The sequence below is a fragment of the Acanthochromis polyacanthus genome, chromosome 22 (assembly GCF_021347895.1).
Source record: "Acanthochromis polyacanthus isolate Apoly-LR-REF ecotype Palm Island chromosome 22, KAUST_Apoly_ChrSc, whole genome shotgun sequence".
NCBI classification, from domain to species: Eukaryota; Metazoa; Chordata; class Actinopteri; family Pomacentridae; genus Acanthochromis; species Acanthochromis polyacanthus.
The window spans coordinates 8,928,436-8,952,354 of record NC_067134.1 but is presented as its reverse complement, the minus strand read 5'-3'; the positions used below and the strand labels follow the sequence as shown (position 1 = coordinate 8,952,354).

General features: G+C 41.6%; 1 protein-coding gene across 6 annotated transcripts; it reads left to right on the top strand.

Annotated features, from left to right (window-relative positions):
• The first annotated feature begins 788 nt into the window (after positions 1-788).
• On the top strand, positions 789-22,562 carry LOC110967885 (ATP-dependent RNA helicase DDX3X-like). 6 transcript variants are annotated; one of them, XM_051941674.1, is made up of 20 exons: positions 789-1,133; positions 4,884-4,935; positions 5,688-5,735; positions 5,996-6,052; positions 7,265-7,450; positions 9,208-9,310; positions 10,487-10,603; positions 11,413-11,512; positions 11,621-11,756; positions 11,843-11,940; positions 12,823-12,921; positions 14,052-14,212; positions 14,310-14,454; positions 16,087-16,231; positions 18,259-18,309; positions 19,172-19,353; positions 19,756-19,873; positions 19,965-20,118; positions 20,223-20,347; positions 21,324-22,562. In XM_051941674.1, the coding sequence occupies exons 1-20, from the start codon at positions 1,089-1,091 to the stop codon at positions 21,401-21,403; spliced, it is 2,202 nt and encodes a 733-aa protein (XP_051797634.1). In that variant the 5' UTR covers positions 789-1,088; the 3' UTR covers positions 21,404-22,562. The 6 variants fall into 6 exon arrangements, with proteins under 6 accessions (XP_051797634.1, XP_051797633.1, XP_051797632.1 ...); XM_051941673.1 differs by having other exon boundaries at positions 5,993-6,052; XM_051941672.1 differs by having other exon boundaries at positions 4,884-4,956.
• Positions 22,563-23,919: the final 1,357 nt, after the last annotated feature.

Below are 23,919 nucleotides of genomic sequence, written 5' to 3'. Positions count from 1 at the left end.
TTAATTTATTTTATTTATTATGTTGTGAATTTACCTGAGTAATGTGCATATTATAGATTCAAAACTTTTAAAATAAAATAAAATACTATTTTATTCAACAAGCATACATATTAAGATCACGACACTACGATAATATTATTTACAGAGATCAATCTAATTTAGAACTGGAGCTGTGACTCCCTATTGGCCAGCTTTGTTTTATTTAAATGTGTATTATTCATTTATTTATTTTGTTATTTATGTCACTATATTATATTGACGACAAACTGACAATCTACAACGTGCGCCACCCGAAAAATAAAAAAATATTCTCTTTTTTGACTATAAAATGCAAATATCGCGAGAAACTATTCTTGAACTGTCGCGATGTCTGGATTAATAACATTTTGCATGCGTCAGTTAAGTTAGCTAACAGCAACCAGAGGCAGACAGGAAGTAACGCAAGTCAAAATATTTTTCTAATTTACAGTAAAACAGCTGTTAGCATATCACAAAACGATGCAAAATACGCACTCTGTAAGCAATAGTCAAAAATATTGACACGTTTTTAAACGTTCTGTATTTCAAAAAACAAAGTTGAAGCACATTTGCTGACGTTGCTATGATTTAGCAAAAAAAATAAACACTTAAGATATATATATATTCGATTTAACATGTTTTAAAATGGACTGTAGAATATTGTTTTTGAATTTTATTCGTAGTGATGAAGTATTAAATTAGCTAATTTTGCTTCGTGGGAGCGTTTTATTTTGGCGTCATCCGGTGCCGTGTCCGTGTTCCCGCCGCGCTGGCTTGACTGGTCCATGACGGCTTCATCTCTGCTTCAGCTGAAGAGCAAACCGACATCAGCTGAGTTTGCATGAAGTATCATCCTCTGGAGCTGAAGTGCAGGAATATACAACCACTTTGAATCCGCTACTAGCATTTTATAAAGTTTCGTGTCACCGCCAGGCCAATTGCAGCAACTGTCATCTGTCGTAACCACAGAAACGGGGAAGAGGCAGAAGGAAAAATAACATTACATCAAACCCGGCAAACAAAGAGGTCCTTTTTTCAACGGCAACATTTTTCCTCCATATTCTATAGTTATGAGTCATGTGGCCGTCGAAAATGCCCACGGTCTAGAGCAGCAGGTAAGCGGCGTCTGATCGGTGTGTGTTGCGGCGGGTGAAAAGTGAAAAAACGGGAGGGATAAACGTTAGCTTACCGGCTAGCCTAACACCGCTAGCGAGATGCTATTGTGCTAGCTAGCGTCGGGTGCGCTTCAATTTGACACTGCGGGGCGGAGGAGCGGGCGGCGTCTCTGCTCCCAGACCCGTGTGCGCTTTATTTACGGGTGGCATGAACATTTAAGAAAGCTGTGTGAGCTGGCGTGTCGTGACCAGGGATGCTGTGGGTTAAAAACGCCGAGCTGAGTGGGGAAAAGACGCCCGGGTAGTTTCCATCGGCTGCCCCGTATGAGCACATGAAGCGCACCCTTCAACTATTATGTTCACTGCGTTTGTCTTGCAGCTCGATACGGTAATAAAATGGAGGTGTGCAGGGATGGAGACAGCGGGGCTGACACGCAAACAATGCGGCGCCGGACAGTTCAGACCACCGGCGTTCACATAATACGCAGTAATGTTGAGTTTTCGTGCTGCGTCCCGCTTTAAAAAATGGTCTTTTCTTCTGCGTCACCAGCAACGTAGCCTGGCTGTGTCTGACTGGTCAGACAGTTGGATGGCAACAGAAAAGTACTGCATGTCCTCGATGGATATTTTGGAAAGGTCCGTTTGGCAAAAATGTCTACGAAAGGAGTTGGATGCGCAGCAGTTTAAACAAATTACCCTCCCTGTTCTGTTCAGCCGGGATGCGATTAAAAAAAAAGCTGCAGTAGGAAGTTTTGAAGCAGAAAACAGCGTAGAAAGAAAGCCAGCCCCTCCTCTCCACACCAGTTTCTCTGTAATTGGAAGATGTGAAGTAGTTTCCTAGACAGCAGTGAGACTGACGCACCAGCAGGGCTGCTGAAAGACACCTGACATGTTTAGATGGTGTTGCAGTCAGAAAAAAGACAGATGACTGGACTGTTTGGACACATTTAATCAGGGGGTGAGTGCAGAGGCAGAGAAAAGAAGCTGTGGATGGCTTTCGTGGTGATGCCGAGCTTTTGGAGGGCGATTTAAATGTTGTTGCAACTGTGAGAACCTGCTGAGAATCCTTGGTCATTATCATTGTTTGTGTAGTTTGCATAAAACATCTTATTACGTCCAATTATCACACCTGGCCCGGCTCTTATCCAGGTTGTTTCCTCCTGACTAGATCCTTGCTTGTGTTGGATTTAAGCGTCTGCTAATTTAAACTGTGAAACTGATTTAATTTGTGCAAAAAAAAAACAACACTTTTTTTTAGTATTTCTCTCCGGTTGCGTGCTCATTTTGCTGTGCACATGTGAACAAACTCTGTTTTTTTAAAATAATGTTGGAACAAACTAAATCGTAGTGTATCCTAAATCCCTTCAATCTGATTAACTGTTGATTAGTCATGGAAAAACTGAGAATCATGCAAGTTTACCTCTTGTCTCAAGCAGCGAAAATAGCCAATTAAATTCAGTTTTATTTATAAAGCGCCAATTAAAGGTCAGATTGTCTCAAGATGCTTTACAGAACCCAAACCTACGAAAATAAAACAAACAAAATTTAATGACAGTAAAAGATCCAATTAGCTTGGCAGGAGTAGCAACTGATGCCACGAAATCCAGAAACCAAATCTGTGACACATTGAACAAGTAAACAGAATTTTTGGTTGAGGAATATCGATAATAATATGGTTTGGTTTTCAAATTATGTTCTTTAAAGTCAAAGCTACACATCATTTTTTTATGTTCGGCAGCTTTAACTTGTGTATCTAAAGTTTATATACAAAATAGAAGCAAAACATGACAAGTTACAGATGATGTATGATCTCCTTCATATACATTTTATCACACAACTGTCTGATGTGTTTGAGTTTCGATACAACATGTTTATTGTGTCGTCAGACCGGCTGTGGTTGTTTAGTTAGCCGACGTCATATTAGGATCTCTGCACATTGAGGCTCAAACCTTTTTTTAGCCAAAATGCAGAAAAATAACATTTTCTGTCTTCTACAGTCAGAAAAGAGCAGTTCAGTGTCTTTCCAGTGCTCGTAAGCGAAACTTTGGTCTAAAAAATTAAGACAAAGTTGGGTTTTTTGGTCATCTTCTCTCAGACAAAGTAGCTTCAGATTCAAACAGGAATGCAGACGGTTTTCCAGGACGATTTTGTGCGTTTGAGTAGAGCGTAAAACCAAACGTCCAGCTGTTGGCCGGTGCTTGATAGAGAGAAGACGTGTTAAAGATTTCTCCAGTTAGCGGTGACATTGCCGGACCTTCTTCCTATTAGCCAGAAAATGGAGAATCAATACGAGGAGTAACAGACCGATCGATTTGTAATGACAACAAATGCAGTCTGACATGGGAAACGGTGGTGAAATGTCTTCATTTATCAGAGTTAAGGAGGAGTTGCTCAAGTACTTTTAACAATGCTCGTTTTCGACTTTTCCATGACAACTAAAACACGTCTAGCTTCACCTCCACTTACCTTATATTTAAGCTTAACTACATGTTTAAAGTTATGTTGCAGAATTTACAGCCATTGGGTGGAGATGTGTGACTATTTTTGATTTTTTTTTTTAAATTTATTTTGAAGATTTCAACATAAATATAGACAAAACAGCAAAAGGAGTGGGAAGAAGTCGAAACTTATCTAATTCCACCTGTTCTCCTCAGAAATGATTGCAAATCTGTTCTTCCTGCTTCTTCAAAATACTGCCGTTTATACACAATAATGATACTGAACTTGATTTATGATGATTATATGGCAATATGTCCACCTACATCAGGGGTGTTAAACTCATTCTAGTTCAGGACCACATTCAGCCCAAGTGACCAGTAGAACCACAGCATAATAACCTAGAAATGACCACAACTCCTAATGGTTCCTTTGTTTTACTGCAACAATGTTCACATTTAAGGAATTATCTTTTTAGAAAATATCATGAACAACCTGAAATTTATCAAGAAAAATAAATTCAGTTTCAGCTTCAGTTTATCATTTCCACATTACAACGTCCAGATCAGAGTGTGGACAAAGGAACACAACATTTAGTCATCTGGAACTGCAGCACAGAGGATTTTACCACAAAAGAAGACAAAAAACAACACAAGACAAAATATTAGAGCTGGACTCGGATATCCCGAATATTCGTTCGCTACAGCACTATCCGGATATTAATTTTGGTATCCGAATATTCGCCCCCCCCTCCCCCCCGTCGTCGGACATCACTGGGCGGAAAGAATATGCAGCCTTACTGTCGTCCCTCCGCCTTCTGCCCACATCGGCTCATCTCGTCGTGTGATCACATAAACATATACACATATGTTGATCACCCCCTCCTCCCCCCAGACGAAAATATTCGGAGCTCGTCTCTTCCCTGCGCCTTCGGCCCATTTCGGCTCATTCCGCCATGTTCTTCGGCTCATTTCGCCTCCTCCATTCATGTTTGTAAACACCACTCGAATGGCCGGGTGGCTGCCGACTCTGACGTCACGCTTCACTTCGTTGCATAAACACAAGACAAGATGCTGAAGACCGGTGTTTGAGAATTCTTCAGTTTACTAAAGACTAAACGAGGGCAAAATGTGGACCTGGGAGACCAGACGGATCCGACTATTCGGGCCGTCTCCGCCGCCGCTGCCGTGCCGCTGCATGAACCACACGAACGGATCCGAATATTCGGGCCCCCACAGAATGAAATGCAGAGTAAAGCTACATGTGGTTTTGTTCTTTTCCTGACTGCTTGTTTTGTTTTTTGTCCTCTTTTAGCTCGCTGTCCTAGACTTGAGCGCTGCAGACGGACAAGGTGGAGGCACCAACAGTAAGCAGCCGACATGTTTCTGTTAGAGATTTTCTTTTTTCCTGCTTTAAAAAATGGGGACAAACATTAAATGCATTGTTGTTTATATGTGTAGAGACTCAGGAAATACACCACCGTTCAAAGTTTGGGTTCACCAAACAGACAATTCCATGTTTTCCATGAAAACTCCCACTTTTATCCATGTGCTAACATAACTGTAAAAGGGTTTTCTAACCATCAATGAGCCTTTCAGCACCATTAGCTAACACAATGTAGCATTAGAACACAGGAGTGATGGTTGCTGGAAATGTTCCTCTGTACCCCTATGGAGACATTCCATTAAAAATCAGCTGTTTACAGCTACAATAGTCATTTACCATGTTAACAATGTCTGCACTGGATTTACCATTCATTTAATGTTATCTTCATTGGAGAAAAAAAATGCTTTTCTTTCAAAAATTCGGACATTTCTAAGTGACTCCAACATTTTGAATGGTAGTCTTTCATTCACTACATATTGTCACTTTTCCATCATATAGTAATTGATTTTATTTATCCAATTGTGACTAAGGTATAAAGCATGCAGTGTTTTTTTAAACACTGTGTTATTTTGTATTTTTTACATCCGGTGTCATTCTGAGTCGAATCACATGATGCTTCAGTTTCCTAAGTGATTTCCTCTTTTGCCACAATGCACTGAAATGGTGTTTTTATTTCGATTTTATGTTATTGCATACGATGTTGGATGTTGCCTCTCTCTCTGTGTGTCACAGGGCGATATATTCCTCCACATTTACGGAACAAAGACGTCTCCAAAAATGGTGAGTGGCGTCAAGTTAAATGCTTGAAAGCTTTCTATTGTAAATCATGCGTTGTTTTATCCCAGTTTGCTCGCTTGCAGTCCTCTTCCTCTTCGGTCTATTTGTTAGCATGTTGCCAGGTGTGGTGTTTTTTTTTTTTGCATTTTCCTGTTACCAACTGTTAATCAGTGAAGTGAACTTTCCTTAACATTAAGACCTCTTGTAAGTATAGCCGTTAGTGATCATAACTGCAACTGGAAAGTCATCTTCCCTTCCAGTAGGAAATGCCTTCGCTGCTGGACGACAGGGCGGCTACACCATCGCTCCTGCAACCAACTGTAAGTTTGATTTGGAACTTCTACTAATTTCAGATTTTTCTGTGAGGCAGCTGCAGCAGACTTCATATTAGACTGTAGTTAAAACACAGTTTGGTTGACCGAAATCTTACGTACTCTTAAACCAACTGATTGGTCACAAGGGGGAATAAGAAATAGTCCATCTTGTTTTATTTATACTGCATCAAATCACCCCAGAGGTCATTTTAAGGCGCTTCAGTGAGGTCATATTAGAATATTTTTAGTATAAATTTTTATTTATTAGGGACAGTACACATTCATGGACAGCTATTAAGACAGCAATAGATGTAAATATGCCGGATTACAGCAACAATACTAATTTACGCTTTTATCCAAGCTGACATCAGGAAGATTTTTTAAAGAAAACTTTCTGTCCAGCAAGCACAGTGAGGTCTCATCTTCCTTCACTGTTCACCAGACTTTCTGATGTCCCTCAGTATGCCTGGTGTATCTTCTTCATGGCTGGACAATGGACTTCAGGTTCATTAGCGCCACCTACTGGGCTGGAGTATTCATCAGTGATACTGGTGTGCTAGAAATTAGGGGACTGAGAAAGACCTGGTAGTTTGTTCCTTCTCCCACTAAAACTAATGAATTAATCCCTTAAGGCTGTAAATTTAGTGCTTTTCTTCCTTCTGAAAGCAACGCCAGTGGTTGTCCGACCGATGAGAAACGTTATTAGGCAAGCAGGTATAATTTAGCAGGTGGAATTAGTGTATGACTGTTTTGTGAGGTCACTCTTTACTGACCTGAATTCGCAGCGAAGTTCTGAACAGTAAACGGAAAAGTCAGTTGACCTACTGTAGGAAGAAGCATGGAGGAAGTGGAGGCATTCAGGGAGCACTTTTTACAACACTCATGGTAATAAGCTTGTTTGTTGAACAGAGTAAACAGTGCAAAACTCCCTTCATAAAGCTGGCAGTTAAATATTTGTTTACTGTGGGTGAAGTAAGAATGTGAAACACTTTGCAATAAAAGATAAAAGCAACACATCAAGATTAAATTAGTGTGTTAATTCAGAGTTCCAGCTGCCATCCACAGCTGTGAATACTCTATATAGTTATGAATATTCTTTCTTAACATGTGGAAAGGACTGAAACTTCTTGTGTTTTTGGTCATTCTGTTGTGGGTGGGCGACGGCTAAAGTTAAATCATCAGCTCTGTTTTTATCGTCACTGACTTCATCCTCTGCAGACGGCTGGGACGGCGGACGCAACAACTTCGTCAATGGCTACCACGACAATCGCATGACCGGCAACACCTTCAACCGCGGGCCGCCTCGCATGGAGCGCGGCCGGGGTGGCGTTGGAGGAGGCGGTTACCGTGGCAACAGAGGGGGCGCCTTCAACCCCATCAACCCAGCGCAGCCGATGAGCTTCGGTGGGTACGAGGACGAAAGTTGGGGTTCAACTTGGTCGCTTGAAAGCTCGTCGGAGGGGAATACTTTTTTGTTTGTTTTTCATCTGTGTGGAAATCAGCTGTTTGGGGGATATTTTGAGACCAGGACATTGCCAAAAACATTTGAAAGTGTTTGCTAAAGCAGTATTATCAATATACAGAAATAACATTATGACTACCTGCCTGATACTTGGCGTTTATCTATTAGCACCTCCTTGGCTTGACTCTGCTCTGTTTGTGAGGTTTTCCATTAGGACGTAGCACCTGGTACCAGGTAATATTTTAGTATCTACTCGGCTGGGGTTTGAAGCGAGCCGAGCCGAGTCGAGCCGATAATGTGACCTCTACAGAGTGCAGGCCACTGATTGGACAGGGAGTGATGACATACCAGAGCGACTCCTTCACAAAAACCGATGAATGTTTTGACTTCAAGAAACTTTTACATCACTTATCCTATTTTTGGCAAGCTCACTTTGAACAAACAAGTATATTTTGAAAATAACGTCATTTCCTGTATGCAGACAATAAGCTATAAAGCTAGCCATCAATGCTAACTCCATGGCCGGGCCGCCGTCATATGATGACTCCTCCCACGATGAGGTGGTATTCAATTATAATGGAAAATGACCTAAACCGAGTCAAGCAGAGTATGTGCTAGTGGAAAAGGCCAGTTGTGTTAGTCCTTTTTTTGTGGCCAAAACTCCTCTGACTCAATGGGGCATGGACTCAAAACCTCTGGGAATGTCCTGTGGTACCAGGATGGTGCCACAAGACATCCCCAAGGTCCTGAGTCCATGCCCCATTGGACCAGGATGATGCCACTGTCCTGGGGAACCATCCCGGTGCCACAAGACTTCTGGAGATGTCCTGTCTTGAGTTTCATTGCAGCACTAAAAATAATCATCTGTTCACTGGTCCATCAAAACCTAGAGATCAGCCAGAACATCAAGACATCCCCAGAGGTCCTGAGTCCATGCTCCACTGTTGGTCCTGTGGGTTGCAGGGTGAGATCTACCTAGATCAGGCCGATCCTGGACCATCCCACAGATGCTCAATAAGATTTGGATCTGGGAACAGCTTAGCTCTGTCGTGTTCTCTGGCCACTCCTGAGCAGTGTTTGTGGTGTGTTGGGGTGCATTGTCCTGCTGAGGGTGGAAACTGGCATCAAGGACTGTTGCCATGGTGATGGATGGTTGGGGTTGCTTGACCTGCAGTGTTTAGGTGGGTGGTACATGTCAAATGTCCACATCAGGACTCAAGGTTTCCCAGCAAAACATTGCATCATAAGATGATCGATGCTGTTCCCTTCAGCTGTCGGTGGTCATAATGTTGTGGCTGATTGGTGTATCATGACGGGTACAACTGTCTAGCAGAAACTGCCTCAGATTATTCAGCCTAAAGTTTGGAAAAGAAAGTGTGGGGAAGGACAGAAAGGAGAGGACAGCCTCCACAGGCTCTGAGCTGACCTGAAACACTTGGGATCCCACTTTTCAAAGTCAAAACAAAAGTTTTTGCTGCAAGAAGGTCTACTGCTTTTGTTTTCGTTTTTGATACCAGCCTTGGTTATCTGCCAAGTGACCCGAAACACATCAAATTAAAACTGTTTCAGTGCTAACGTCTTTGGTATCTCACTTCACAGACCCACTGTGGTCATCTTCGTATGGTACTGTTTCGTTCTGTTCTCTTAATGCTGTAAACGTGGGGCCGTTCTGACAGTTGTGCATTGATTCTCCCGTTAGACGCAGGCGGCTGGAACACTGCTAAGGACGCCTATAGCAGCTTCGGCAATAACCGAGGGAAGTCGGCGTTCTTCAACGACAGAGGAAACGCTAACAGAGGGAGGTAAGCAGACGAGACACAGAACGGCCGAACGACTTCCTTCACAGGACTTCTTTGCGTTTGTATATCATTCCTCTGTCACTGCACTTCAACGACTTCTGAATAAGACACCACAGACATGAGATCTGTACATTGATGCTCCTTCAGTCTGTCAAAGGGACGGCTTTGTACTTGTAAGTGTTGATCACAGAGGCGTTTGGCACGGACGGAGACGAATATTAGGGTCGGTGCATATAGTAACATCCAACGGGGGAACACGTTGGGTGAATTCACGAGACGAATACTGATCGCGCGACATTGTCCGAAGGGGGCGAATATTCGTATCTCAAAATTAATATTCAGATACCACTGTCACGGTCGAATATTCAGATATTCGGGTCCAGCCCTAATGTAAACAAAGACGTCTTCCTCGTATAGCATCGTGTGACGACATATTCGTCCGCTCTGCTCGCCAACTAGTTCCCGCATGAAATTAGTCTGTCGGAATGATGGAACAAGACTTTTGAATAAATTTATGTTCGATGGCGACGTAACCACGAAACACCGTAGGTCGAGGACGACGTAAACTGAGGACCTACTGCATGTAAATGAAGGACGGGTGATTAAATTACCTCCTCTGTTTATGTGGGGTCGACTGATCTGTTTGTCTTCTGTTGTTCTTCTCTGTTTTCTTAATATGTAACAGGTCTGTCACTTTTATTGTCCTTTCATTTTCAGATCTTAAAGCTTTATTATTGTTTTCCAGACTCTGTTTCAGGTTAATCTGTGGCTGCCTTTTAGCTTAGCCACTAGCCGTCAGCATAGCCGCAGCCACTATGAGAGAAGCTAACTTCCTGGTTTGTGTTTCTTGTTCAATTTTCCTGCTTAAGAGACATTTTTGAGAGCATAGACAGGAGCTGCATCAGACCTGAAGTACATTAATTAATTTGTCAATAAAAATAGAGGTGACCAAAAAATGCCAATTATTAGCCATGATAGTTGGTCTATCCCTGGTTGAAATGTGAAAAAGTCTTCCCCAACATTCTGTTGCTCGTTCATCTGCTAAAGCGACTGGTTGCAGTTCAAACTCGCTGAAGGTGAACAACATCCGACCGTGTAAGATGCGATTTTTACGTTGAAGTGAGCAGGGAAGTGGTGCACTTCTGAAAGGGGGCTGTGTTTTCTGTGTGGTGCATTCAGGTTCGAGCACGGAGGATTTGGTGGTGGAGGAGGAGGAGGAAACAGCCGCTGGGTGGAAGAGTCCCGAGACGACGGGGACTGGTCCAAACCGACACCACGCAACGAACGCCTTGAACAGTGAGTCTGGCCAGAACAGATGTAATACGAACAAGGAAAGTAGTATAGATTTTTTTTTTTTTTAGGGAGATACCAGACCAACAGGAGATGGTTTGATCTGACAGCTTGTAACGGATATTGCTCAGGTTTCATTGGGTCTTGTGTCCATATCGGAGGGAATCAGAAAACAATAATTTATTGATCGTCTGAGCAAGACAGAATTGTATATTTGAAGACATGTAAATTAGAATACAGTAGCTGAGCTTCTATGCAGACAACTCTTCTTGTTGCCTAAAAAAGGTTTTAAAGCAAAACATCGATTAGTTGATTGGAAGATGATGATCATTATCATTGTGAGTGAAATTCAGACACCACTGTTCAAAAGTTTGGGGTTATCCAGACAAATCCATGTTTTCCATGAAAACTCCCACTTTTATCCATGTGCTAACAGAACTGCTCAAGGGTTTTCTAATCATCAATGAGCCTTTCAGCACCATTAGCTAACACAATGTAGCATTAGAACACAGGAGTGATGGTTGCTGGAAATGTTCCTCTGTACCCCTATGGAGATATTCCATTAAAAATCAGCTGTTTCCAGCCAGAATAGTCATTTACCACATTAACAATGATTCATTTAATGTTATCATCATTAGAAAAAAATTCTTTTCTATCAAAAATAAGGACATTTCTAAGTGATCCTACTTTTGAACGGTAGTGTACAAGACCACCATAGCTAAGCCAAAGAAATGACAGATATTAAATTACCATAAGCCATCAAACTCTGTGTTTTCTGACCATTAATCTGACCTGAACTGTTCACCTCTGTGCAGTGAGTTGTTCTCCGGCAGTAACACTGGCATTAACTTTGAGAAATACGACGACATTCCTGTTGAGGCTACAGGACAGAACTGTCCTCACCACATCGAGAGTGTAAGCTGCTCCTGTTCACTGGGAATCCAGCAGTATCAGACCATACATCAGGTCTTTCTCACTGTTCTCTTTTTGGTTTTATAAACGTTTCTGCTTGTGATCTAACAGTTCCAAGACGTGGACATGGGTGAGATCATCATGGGGAACATCGCTTTGAGCCGCTACACCAGACCAACGCCTGTCCAAAAATATGCCATTCCTATCGTCAAGTCCAAGAGAGACCTCATGGCCTGTGCACAGACAGGTAGCTCACCACAGAGCAAACAAAACAGCAAAATAATGGAGTGAGATTGTTGAGGCATATGGACGAGGTTTACTTTGTGTCCGTAGGTTCTGGGAAGACGGCGGCGTTCCTGCTGCCAATCCTCAGCCAGATCTACGCTGATGGACCAGGAGAAGCTCTGAACGCAGCTAAAGCCTCCGGGCAGGTAGGGAAAGAAAACCCAAACCCCTCGTTTTCAGCAAATGGTGATGAATATTGTGCTCAGGACCACAAACATACAAAATTGTGTGTCGTCTCCACAGAGTAAGAATAGATTCGTGACAGATGGTGTTTAAGTAAACTTCTGTGTTGGTTCCAGTTATGTCTTGGAGAACAAGATCCGCTTAAAATCAGTGTTGGTCTGTTTCAGAGAGCTGTCTAAAGATTACACCATTGAACAAGAGCTTCTAGTGGCCCTAAATCAACAGAAGTTTCATTATTTTAAACCTTTAAAGCACAGTGTGGGTCAGCAGATCCCCATTTTCCACCGGATTTGGGTCAGTTTTGAGCCATGTTGTGTATCAAATGTAAATGCAAGTCTAATAAAGGTCAATTCAAGGTTTAAAAGTTCAGTGTCAAAGTTTGTTTCTGAAAATCTATATTAAATGAACACTTTCTATGTTGCAGTGATTTCTGATCATCAGTAACTAGTAAACAAATGCTGCATTTCTGACAATGCCGTATGAGGGAATGAGCAGCCTTGGAGGAGGACTGAGCTCTGAGTGCTTTCCTAGTTTTCATCTGCAGCCAAATTATTTTATGATCCTGATGTTCCCCACCGGTTTTGTTTTGCACATGTGGAGGTTGAATGTCAACAAACTTCTGTGTCTCTCAAATAAAGTACAAAAAACTAAACAAACCCCCTAAATCGGAGTCAGTAATGTTCTGTCAGACAGACTGGTCTCGTAGATTAGATGTAGAAGATGTGTGACTTTTCTATTGCCCCGTCATCTGAAATACATGAACATGAAGCTCATATTTGAGTTAAAGTTTTTACTACACTCCAAAGACGAGCTGTTGATAGACTGGTGCTGCCACTGTGTTGCAGGAGAACGGGAAGTTCGGCCGTCGTAAGCAGTACCCCATCTCCCTGGTCCTGGCTCCGACCAGAGAACTGGCCCTGCAGATATATGACGAAGCCAGGAAGGTGAACGCAAACACTGACATGGAATAGTGTTCATAGTCAACATGGAAATACCAATAAGATACAACAGAAGAAAAGTTCTCCAGCTGGTTACGACAATACACAAGCAAAAATAGGAACAAGATTCTTATGTAGCAGAAGTTCTTAAACCTCTTTAAAACTGCATACAGCTGGATAATAAGTAAGAATCTCACAGTTTAGTTAGTTTTTATTTCATTCATTGACAAAAGAAAAAATATTCAACGCAATACAAAAGCAAAAGTTCTCAAACATCTTAATGAAAGAAGAATAAACTGATCTAATCTTTCCCTTTTTAACAATCGGTTTACGATGAGCTTTAAAAGCAAACTAAATGACTCTCAGTGACTCTCACTCAGATCGTGTTGTCATTTTGTGTCTCATTTTGGAATATTTTGTCTTCTTCTTGTTGTTTTTTATTTTTTTTGTCTGACTTTTGTCGTTTGTGTATTTTTTTGTCGTTTTGTTTCTTTTATTGTCATTTTTTTCTCCCATTTGTGTCATTTGTGCAATTTTTTGTTCATTTTTTTGTTGCTTTGTAACTTCTTTGTCTAGTTTTATTAGTATTATGTCTTGTTTTTTGTTGTTTTTTTGTCTGACTTTATTTTTCTAAATGTCACAAATGATCAAAACGTATCTGAAAATTCCTAAAATATGTCAAAAAATTATGTGAAATCCGTCCAAAATGATCTAATTTTATCCAAAATTTGTCTAATATGACTCAAACTTGTCCAAAATACATAAAAATTGTCCACAATTACCCAAAATTAGTCCAAAATGTGCAAATAGAAGAAAGCAAGCGCAAACATAACACGTCCTTGTGTGCACTGTTCTGCTTCGAGCTGCACACATCATTACAAAAACACTAAACTAGACTCAAAATGTGTACAGACATACAGGACAAATATTAATTACTAATTAAACCAATGGTTAAGGATTTCATTTAAACGGCTTTTTAAAGTCGTCATGTTTCCTTCTAAAAGAGGTTCCAGTGGCTTGTAGTTGATCCCAGTAGACAAAGGGTCACGAGAAAAAGAGTCAAATCGTCTTAAATGCTCAAAACCACTTAAAGAACCTAAAATCCAGCCTCCTCACGCTTGCTTTGCTCCGTCTAGTTTTCCTACCGCTCCAGAGTGCGTCCCTGCGTTGTTTACGGAGGAGCAGACATCGGCCAGCAGATCAGAGACCTGGAGAGAGGCTGCCATCTGCTGGTGGCCACGCCTGGAAGACTGGTGGACATGATGGAGAGAGGCAAGATAGGACTGGACTACTGCAAGTAAGACGGACGACAGGAAGGACGGGACACACGCGGTGGCAGAGTTAAATGCCTTTAGTTTCTATCATGGCTTCTTCTCTTCCTCTGCTTGCTTCAGCTACCTGGTCCTGGACGAGGCGGATCGAATGCTGGACATGGGCTTTGAGCCGCAGATCCGACGCATCGTTGAGCAGGACACCATGCCGCATAAAGGCATCCGACAAACCATGATGTTCAGCGCCACCTTTCCTAAAGAGATCCAGGTATCAGTTCAGAGTTTCGCTTCTGGACCTTTTATGGATCTGAAGTTAAAAGAAATCGACCTGGTGTATAAACTGATCAGATAGAACCTTCTGACCGCTGACAGGTGAAGTGATAATCTGATTATCTCTCCATCACGGTGCCTGGTAGTGAGTTGGATATATGAGGCAGAAAGTGAACATTTTGTCCTCAAAGTTGATGTTAGAAGCAGGAAAAATGTTCAAGCATTAGGATTTGAGCCAGTTTGACAAGACGACTGGCTCAGAGCATCTCCAGAACTGCAGCTCTTGTGGGGTGTTCCTGGTCAGAAAAAAATGTGCAAATCATGCTGGTATTCCACCTTGTTTACACTGTTAATATCCCAGCTGTGCACATCACTGCAAGTAAACAAAACTACTGAAAAACGCCGCTAAATATCCAAATCTTGTCAATAAATAACCAAAACTAGTCCTAAATGGCTAAAACTTATCTAAAATTGCTAAAAATCTGTCCAAAATTAGGTGAAATCTGTCACAAATGATTAAAGCTTGTCCAAAATGCGTAAAAAATAATCCAGAATGACCCAAAATTAGACCGAAATGTGCAAATAGAAGAACAGATTTGCAAATAACATGTCCTGGTGTGCACTGTTCTGCTTCTAGCTGCACACATCATTACAAATAAACTGGACTCTTAATTAGTCTAAAACGACATAAGTCTTGTCAACAATTACCCAAAAATAGTTCAAAATTCCTAAAAATTTGTCTAAATTCTGTCAGAATTGAGGCAAAATCTGTCCACAGTGACTTAAGTTTATCCAAAATTGATCCAAAATGACAGAAAAAAGTCTAAAATGACTCAAATGTGTCCAAAATAAAGTCAAATTGTGACTACAACATTCTCAAAATGACTCAACAGTAGTCTAAAATGACATAAAAATAATGTCCTATATGACTAAAACTTTACTGAATATTCTTAAAATGTGTCAGAAATTGGGTGAAATTCATCCAAATAACCTCAGTTTATCCAAAATTAGTCCAAACTTGTCCAAAATGCGTAAACAAATTGTCCTGACAACCAAAATGAGTCCAAAACATGCAAATAGAAGAAGGTGCAGTAATAACACGTCCTTGTGTACACTGTTCTGCTTCTAGCTGTGCACATCATTGCAAATACACAAAACTAGACTCAAAATGTGTTGAAAATAACATAAATCTTGTTAACAATAATCCAAAATCCCTAAAAAATTGTCTAGATTGTGTCCAAAATGAGATGAAATCCATCCAAAATGACTTTAGTTTATCCAAAATTGATCCAAAGTGACAGAAAAAAGTTTAAAATGACTCAAATGTGTCCAAAACAAAGTCAAATTAATGACTACAATGTTCTAAAAATGAATCTAAAATGACAAATCTTGCCAAAAATATTTTTTTCCGAAGGTCCCATGTGGCTTAAACTTGGCTTAAGCTCTGTCATTAAAACCGTGCAAACGCGTTCAAAATCCTCTTTATTGATAAAGTGATTGTATTATTACTTCAGAAACATCGCCAGACTGCCACAAGTCCTCTATCAGACACCGATTCATGCTTTTATCACGTGCTGGTCTGCCATAAATAAAGTCTGATTGATTGTCTTCATGCGAAACAAATCTGCAGATCCTAGCGAGGGATTTCCTGGAGGAGTACATCTTCCTGGCCGTGGGCAGAGTGGGTTCCACCTCGGAGAACATCACTCAGAAGGTGGTGTGGGTGGAGGAGAGCGATAAGAGGTCTTTCCTCCTGGACCTGCTCAGCGCTACGGGTGAGACGATCTCTCAGCAACGTTCACAACACTGAGACAGAAAACATGTCTGCAAGCTGAATCGTCTACATTAGCATTGAGCTACTGCTAACACACAAAGACACACACAATAGAGTTCATGAAACCTTACCATTGTCACACCTTAGTCAACAAGTTTCCACCTGGTGTAACGTCCATGAATGTCCTCTGTCTTTTAGCTGTCTGAAAACACTGTTAGATGTCAATACTCTACATTTAGTTTCTTTTCAAGTGTCAAATTTGTGGTTGGGAAAATAAGTTGCTTTATGTAGTCTGACAATAGTTGTTTGAGCCGAGGCATTACCCCTCTGTTAACCCTCTGAACCTCCAAACCTACCGGCAGCTTTCAAAAAAAATCTGTACAAATACACAATTCAACCATCAGCAGAAAATGTACATTAATCATGTGACATCCCATTTTATCAGAAAAATCTACGTCTAAAATTAAAATATTTTATCTGAATGCTTTTATTCTACCTATCTCATTTAGAATTATGTCAAATATGAACCAAATTCAGATTTTGACAAATGCAACTGAGAAACTGTTTGTGGGTCAGATGTGACTTTTGTGCTCCACGGACCAGATTCAAGGAAGACAGTTTTCTACGGAGCAGTTATCGCACAAATATCAAGCAAGAAAAGCCCTCAGAGAGCACAGTACTCCGCCAAGGCTGCTCAGTCGTCGTATCATGTCCAACAGACGAAATCTTCAATAAAAAGAGAACAGGCGTGTGTTCTGCATGTGTATGTTATGTACGGATACCGAACCGTGTGACCTAAATATGGAGCAGGCAGCGGGAATTGATGGGACTTGGAAACACCCCCACAATTTAATCAGTTGTTCCTTGTATCATTATATGTTCGGGCCCGATTATTGACGAATATCTGAGTATTCTGGAGGAGGAGGGGAGTGCAAATATTAGGATCATGCAAATTGGCAGCACAAATACTGATCACGTGACATTGTCTGATGGGGGTGGGGGTCCGAGTATTCGGATCTCAAAATAAATATTCGGATACCACCGTCACCACTGAATATTTGGGTCCACCAGCTGGTGTGACCAACAATAACGGGACAAAAATTCTGAGTTTTCAGGTTAAACGGCAGGCAGTGTTTCCACAGAGAGACTGAGAGGAAAATCAAAGCTCCTGGATCACTAAAACAAATGTGTCATGGCTCAGAAACGGTGAACAGAGGAGCATGTTGTTGGAGATCCATTCAGCATGGTGAAACATCTTTTAGAGTTGCTCTTCAAAAAATGCTAAAACAAAGAATGTAAAAATGTAAATAGTTAAATATCTATCATCTGTGTCTAGTAAGGTTGTAACGAAATGGTCAACTCACGAAAAGATACGAAATACGAAACAGGGCTCACGATACGAAATAAAGATGAAGGAAAATCCCCAACAGTAGGAAGTTATGCAAAAATGTCATTTTCTTTATTTTCTACCTTATGCAGACTTACAAAAAATAATGCTGCATCAGTACAAAATAAATACTCTTTGAGAAAAACAAAATTGTAGTTTTTTCCCCTTATTTACACTACAGTGCAAATACAAACATAAAATCTCAATAAAAAAGTGCTTTGTTGGTGTAATAATCAGAAGGGTCAAAAATCATCAGTCTTGCGCGGCACCCCTTCGCGTTTTTTTATTTCATGTTTTTATTTTGTGCGTCTTTGAATTTTATTTCGTCATTTTTTTATTTCGTGAAATTTCGTGGCTCGAAACTTTGTTACATCCCTAGTATCTAGTGTGTGGGATTGTGTTTTAAAGTATTTTAGCAAGTGTCATCCTGACATTTCTGAGCTCTCTCCGTCTTTGTAGTTGTTCTGTTTCCAAACACGACTTTAGATCGCAGTGAAAAAAGAGCGGAGAGCAAAGAAACGGCTACAAACTGCTCGGGGTTCAGAGGGTTAAATTAGGAACATTAGATTCACAGACTTGGTGTTGAACTGGTGACTGAGTGCAGTTTACATGTCGGTGGTCTGGTGTGGTTTTATCTCAAGTCATCCCCAGCGAGGTACAGGACGGTAATGGAGACAACATAGAGAAACCCGGTAAGATCCTCAACCTAGAACCTTTCACCTGTCATTTCATGTTCCCAGTAGTTGTGCTTGACTTTACTTTTCCTCCCTGTGGATGGAGAACCTTTTGGTCATTCAGTTGATTTCGGTTCTGTGTATCATTTCACCGGTCAGCTCTGCTCAGCTGAAGTTGCTTGTTGTTGTTGTTTTTTGTTTGTTTTTTATAGCTCATGAGTTTATTGGTTCATCTTGATGTCCAGTTCTGTTGCTGTGGTGTCGTCATGTCAGACATGTCGCCCTGATGGAGAGAGTCTGGTCACTGATGCTGCCCTTCCTCAGCGTCTATCAAATGATTAGTGACGCTGCTGAATCAGAAAACGATGACCAAAGTCTTTCCATCAGTGGCTCTAGTAGTGCCTGCACAGAAACAAAGTGCTGCTGATGCTGTTAGTTGTTTTCTTTTTTATCTGCTGATTACTGGTTGTTTTTATCCACGCTGCACCTCCTGTTGCCTGCTGCTCCATCTATTGTACTGTGATGTGGTTTGTTTAAAGTAAGCAAACCTGCATGTGTCACATCATGGACTGTACCAACTGTAAATGGAGACGTGCAGTCTGCAAGTAGGGCTGTGATCATTGAATCTGATTCACACCCAAGAATGCTGTCCATGGTGCCACAGTCCATTAGATACAGTCAGATCTGTGACATATGGTGGCCCTCTGGTATGATTGTTCATTTATCTCGGAGCAGCTTGACTTGACTTTCAGCTCCTTACTTCAGAATTTCGTCAGTAGTTGCTCAGGAGTTCATACTAGTTTTTAATTTTCAGTCCCAGCGCAGTGCAGCGTTTTTTTTCTACCATTAACTTCAGGCGTCTTCTGTCTCGGTTGACCAGGCAAGGACTCGTTGACTCTGGTTTTTGTGGAGACCAAGAAAGGCGCCGACGCCTTGGAGGACTTCCTGTACCGGGAGGGCTACGCCTGCACCAGTATCCATGGCGACCGTTCCCAGAGAGACCGAGAGGAGGCCCTGAACCAGTTCAGATCAGGAAAATGCCCCATTCTGGTGGCTACGGCGGTCAGTACACGTAAAATCCTGGTCACTGCACGGCAAACACCGTTTCACGAGAGCAGGAAAATGACACGCACGTAACAATAACGCTGAAAACTATTTAGGAGGAATTGAATTTTCTGGTAAGGGTTGACCGATTATCAGCTTTGCAGTTTGTTGAGGCTGATATTCCACTTTTTCATTGTGTTTTTTAAAAAATGATTCCCGATGAAATACATTGCACATGCTGTTTTGTTTGGACACCTCCTGCGTAAAAAGGGTGACAGATTAGCGAAACGGCTCCATTGAGTAGAGCTGTTTTCTGAAAACACCGCAGTCTTGCACAAGTATGCTCAGCTACCCTGTCAGACTGAAAATACTCGAGTAATTCATTTGTTGACGCCAGCTGCTCTGGTCTTGTGCTCTCAGGTGGCAGCTCGGGGTCTGGACATCTCCAACGTGAAACATGTTATTAACTTTGACCTGCCCAGCGACATAGAGGAGTACGTGCACCGTATTGGACGTACAGGACGAGTAGGAAACCTGGGTAAGACCTCGACTAATGCAGAGGTTTGTGCTGTGCTACTGTGACAAAATATATTCTGTGTCATTGGACGCGTCCTGTTTGTTCCCTGCAGGGCTGGCCACGTCGTTCTTCAACGATAAAAACGGGAACATCACTAAAGACCTGCTGGACATCCTAGTGGAGGCCAAACAGGAGGTTCCATCATGGCTGGAGAGTCTGGCCTATGAGCACCAGCACAAGAGCAGCAACAGGGGGCGCTCTAAGAGGTGCACAGAAACACCGTCCCCTTCTAACCCCACTAGAGGGTATAAATGATTCCATGCACTCCTTTTCTGTTGGACTGAAATCTTATCTTTCGTTTCGTCTCCAGGTTCTCCGGTGGTTTCGGGGCTCGTGATTATCGTCAGACGGCCGCCGGAGTCAACGCTGGAGGGTTTGGAGGACGTGGAGGACGCAACCAGGCAGGACACGGAGGAACCCGTGGGTTTGGAGGAGGTGAGGATCCAGTCTGAGGATGTACCATAAAAAAAATGAAATATTAAACTAACATTTTAGTTTGGCTGCAAGGAAAAATCCACTTTTAAAATCGAACAAGAATCGGATTTAGTGGCAGGAAAAGCAGAAGCAGACTTTAATTCTGTGTTTTACATCACACCAGTGTGGCCGAAGTGACATTTTAGGAGCATTTTATTAAATTTCATGCAATAAAAAAAACCTAAATTTGATGTTTCCAGCTTCCTAAATGAGAAAATTTGCTGCTTTTTCCCGTCTGACATGGATAATTTGAGCTGTATTCTGGTTTTTCAGGAGACTTTTAACCAGTGTAGATCGAGCAATTCACCAAGAAAATAAGCTGCGGATTAACAGAAACCAGCTTCCGAACCGTGAAACAGCGATTTATTCTGAAACACTTTTTCTTTTCCTGCCACCAAAACGATCAACTGAAAACCGTCGATACTAAAAGGCCACAAAGATGCCAGAGAAGAATCCAGATGCAGAATCTGACAGGACTACAGTAAAAGCACGTGATAAAACTAAGTGCTGCAGTTTAATTTTGCACTGCTACTCTGAAAAACAACTGTCAAACCACAGTCAGGAAGTTCAGTTTCAGTAAATATGAAATATGCTTCTGCAAAAATGTGATATTAGCAAAATTGCAGTTAGTTGTCGATAACAGCGTCTAAAAAGGATCAAATTTAGGTTGACTTCTACTTATTTTACACATAAATTTTACTTGTTTTTCAACCAGTTATAGTGTTTTTCGTTCATAGATTTGTGCTATTATTTTACTAAACTCACAAAAGAATTGCCGCAAATTTTTTCAAGATTTCATCCGTCAGAAATGATACGACTGAGCAGCCTTGGAGGAGTACTGCACTCTCCGGCACAAACTGGCTCGTTCCTTTTATTTTACAGGACGCGCCTTTTGCTTGTTAACTTTGAGTTTTCTCCTCTTTTTCCTTCCTCTCAGGTGGCTTTGGTAACTTCTACACCAGCGACGGCTACGGAGGCAACTACTCACACTCTCAAGTCGACTGGTGGGGCAACTAGGTTTCTCCATCGCTTCACTCATTCCTCTTTCCTCCTCTCACTCCTCCTCCATCCTCCTCCATCCCATCTGTCTCGTCATTAACCCCAACAACCCACATGCATGTTATTAAACTATTTATACTCATTTATATAGCGCTCCCTCCATCCTCTTCACATCACGTCTTTCAATTCCTCCTTGTTTTTTTTTTCTTGTGCTTTCTCATCTCCACCTTTCTTGATTTCTCGATCTCTCCTTCTGAAACAGGCCACATTATACAGGGACTCCTACATTTTAGTTGGTTACTTTTCAACACTGGACACAGATTTGCTTGTTACCTTCCAGCTTGCAACCAACCGCCTTTGGTTTCCATGAGTGTGACGCGTCAGAAGAGAACTAACCAATTAAAGCTGTGGGTTTTCTTTAACCCCTAGTATAGGATGCGTAGACTTCTCCAAAACAGCTGCGGAAAAGGGGATATCCTTTTTTATTTTCACTTTAGATCTGAGTTTTGGCTTCATCGTGTGTTTGTCGGCATTCACCCAGAGCCAGTCGGGCTCGCCATGTAGCTTCACATCATCTTTGTATTTAACGCATGGCCATGTTGTAAATCACCGGCCAAAACCTTTTCTAAAACATAGAGATAGGCGAGACGTCAACGCAACGTATGTCTGCATATAATTTCAGAAATAGGAACTGGCTGAGGTCTCCTTCACTTGTAGGACAGATGCATAAAAGGGGCCACAGAAAAACAGCAAAGTGTTTTTTTAATTATTTTTTTCACCTTTTTAAAACATTAAACTATGATTCACCGCGGTCTGAAGAGACAAGGGGCTGGACAAACTGAGACACCCAGTCAGTGGGACGCCAGCAGTAACGCTAGCCAACGGTCTTAGGACTCGTGGTTGTTGATTGCAAACGACATTTCATTGTTTTAAGCAAAAACATCATGGAGAATCATTTGTTTCTGTACTGTGCCTTTAAGAATTTGAACTTTGTCTCTTATTTCTGTCGTTTTTATTGCCATAACACGCAACTGGCTGCAAGTACAGGCCGACGGTGACTAAAAAAAATGTGTATTTAATGTCATGTATGGGTTTAAACTTGTTTTTCTTCATTTCCATTTGGAAGGAAACAAACTAGGCTTGAACTAAATCAAACCTTGGCAAAAAAAAAAAACAACTAAATCTGCGATGAGGAAAATCAAAGCGATTCCTTATCGGATTATTGGAGTGAAAATTCATCAGGAGGACTCCGACGACCTGAAAAGCATCTAACCACTGTACGCTTAGATTATTTTTATAGAGCCTCATCAGTGACTAAAATGGGTCAAAAATGACATTACAGTTCTGACTAAAAAGCCAACGAGCAGAGTTAGCCACGGCGGTTTTTCGCTTTCGGGAAGCGGAGTCCTCCTCGCTGACCGGTGTGTCGCGTCTACAGCTCTGCGTTGAGCTCGCAGTTGTGTTTCTCAAAGCCATCTTGTCACTAATTGTTGGGTCGCTTGATGCCGCTGACGAATCCTCGCCGTGCGGCAGCCGTGTGATGTTGCTGCTCACGCTCTCACCGTTCAAACTCCACCATGTCGACCAGTCAGTCACCTTTAAACCTCTGAACCCCAACCAGCTTCTATCAACAGATTTCCAGGCGTTACCAATGCTAGACAAAACGGTGGCTCTACATAAAATGGATATTTTACGACGTACATTTTTAATTTTTCCATGCTTTTGTCTTATTTGCTTTCACAGCCTGCAGTTCAGTCCAGTCCGACTAAAAGTCCTCGGATTTTTGTCCTTTTGGTCTCAGTTGAGTCGCTAATGCTACACTGCTGCAACAAGTGGAAAATGTTTTGTTTTTACAGAATTTACTTTGTGCAAATGAGTGTACTTTTGACGTGGAATAAAATGAGCTTGATAGAATATCACGATTTTCAGCTTAGGTTTGGATGATTTCCCAATTCAACAGTACATCAAATGATTAGTTAAAAACCCATTGATTCTTTCTGTTTTTGCAGTATCTGGCTTCAATAGATGGTGTAAGTTTGGAGTTTTTTTTATTGTTTTTAAGGCGGCATGCTTTTCAATTCACCAGTGGGTTTCAGGGTTCAGAGGATTAAACCTAATTACAGACAAAAGTAGAAAACTAGAGTGTTTTTGGAGTTTAAAAACAACAAACATCACGTGGCTGCTGCTGCTGCGATCGGACGGTTTCAGTGGTCGTTGAGTCGACTCTTAGTGCCACCATGCTGTTGGGAAACTGTCTCTGCTTCCACCACAAACATTGAAACCCTTGTTTGCCAAAAGCTTCTTTCAAGGGGATACGCAACAAAAAGAGTTCAAAATTTTCTCGCTCACTCTATCCTGGAGAGTTACACGAAGAGTCTTCTCTAAAATAAGTCATTCCAGTTTATCTGTTAGGTCTTTAAGAGCCGCTTAGGTCGGGGATCAAAATGAAGGACTGGATAACGACGCCTTTTGTGTTTCACAGTATGGCCAGCTGGAGCCTTCTGAGGATATGACGCCACGTTTCCACAGCACAT

Coding starts and splice junctions, on each gene's coding strand:
- LOC110967885 (XM_051941671.1), top strand. CDS start 1,089: ATGAGTCATGTGGCCGTCGAAAATGCCCACGGTCTAGAGCAGCAG. Junction 7,451..9,207: donor AGCGCAGCCGATGAGCTTCG/GTGGGTACGAGG, acceptor TTCTCCCGTTAG/ACGCAGGCGGCTGGAACACT. Junction 16,232..18,258: donor GGACCTGCTCAGCGCTACGG/GTGAGACGATCT, acceptor TTTTATCTCAAG/TCATCCCCAGCGAGGTACAG.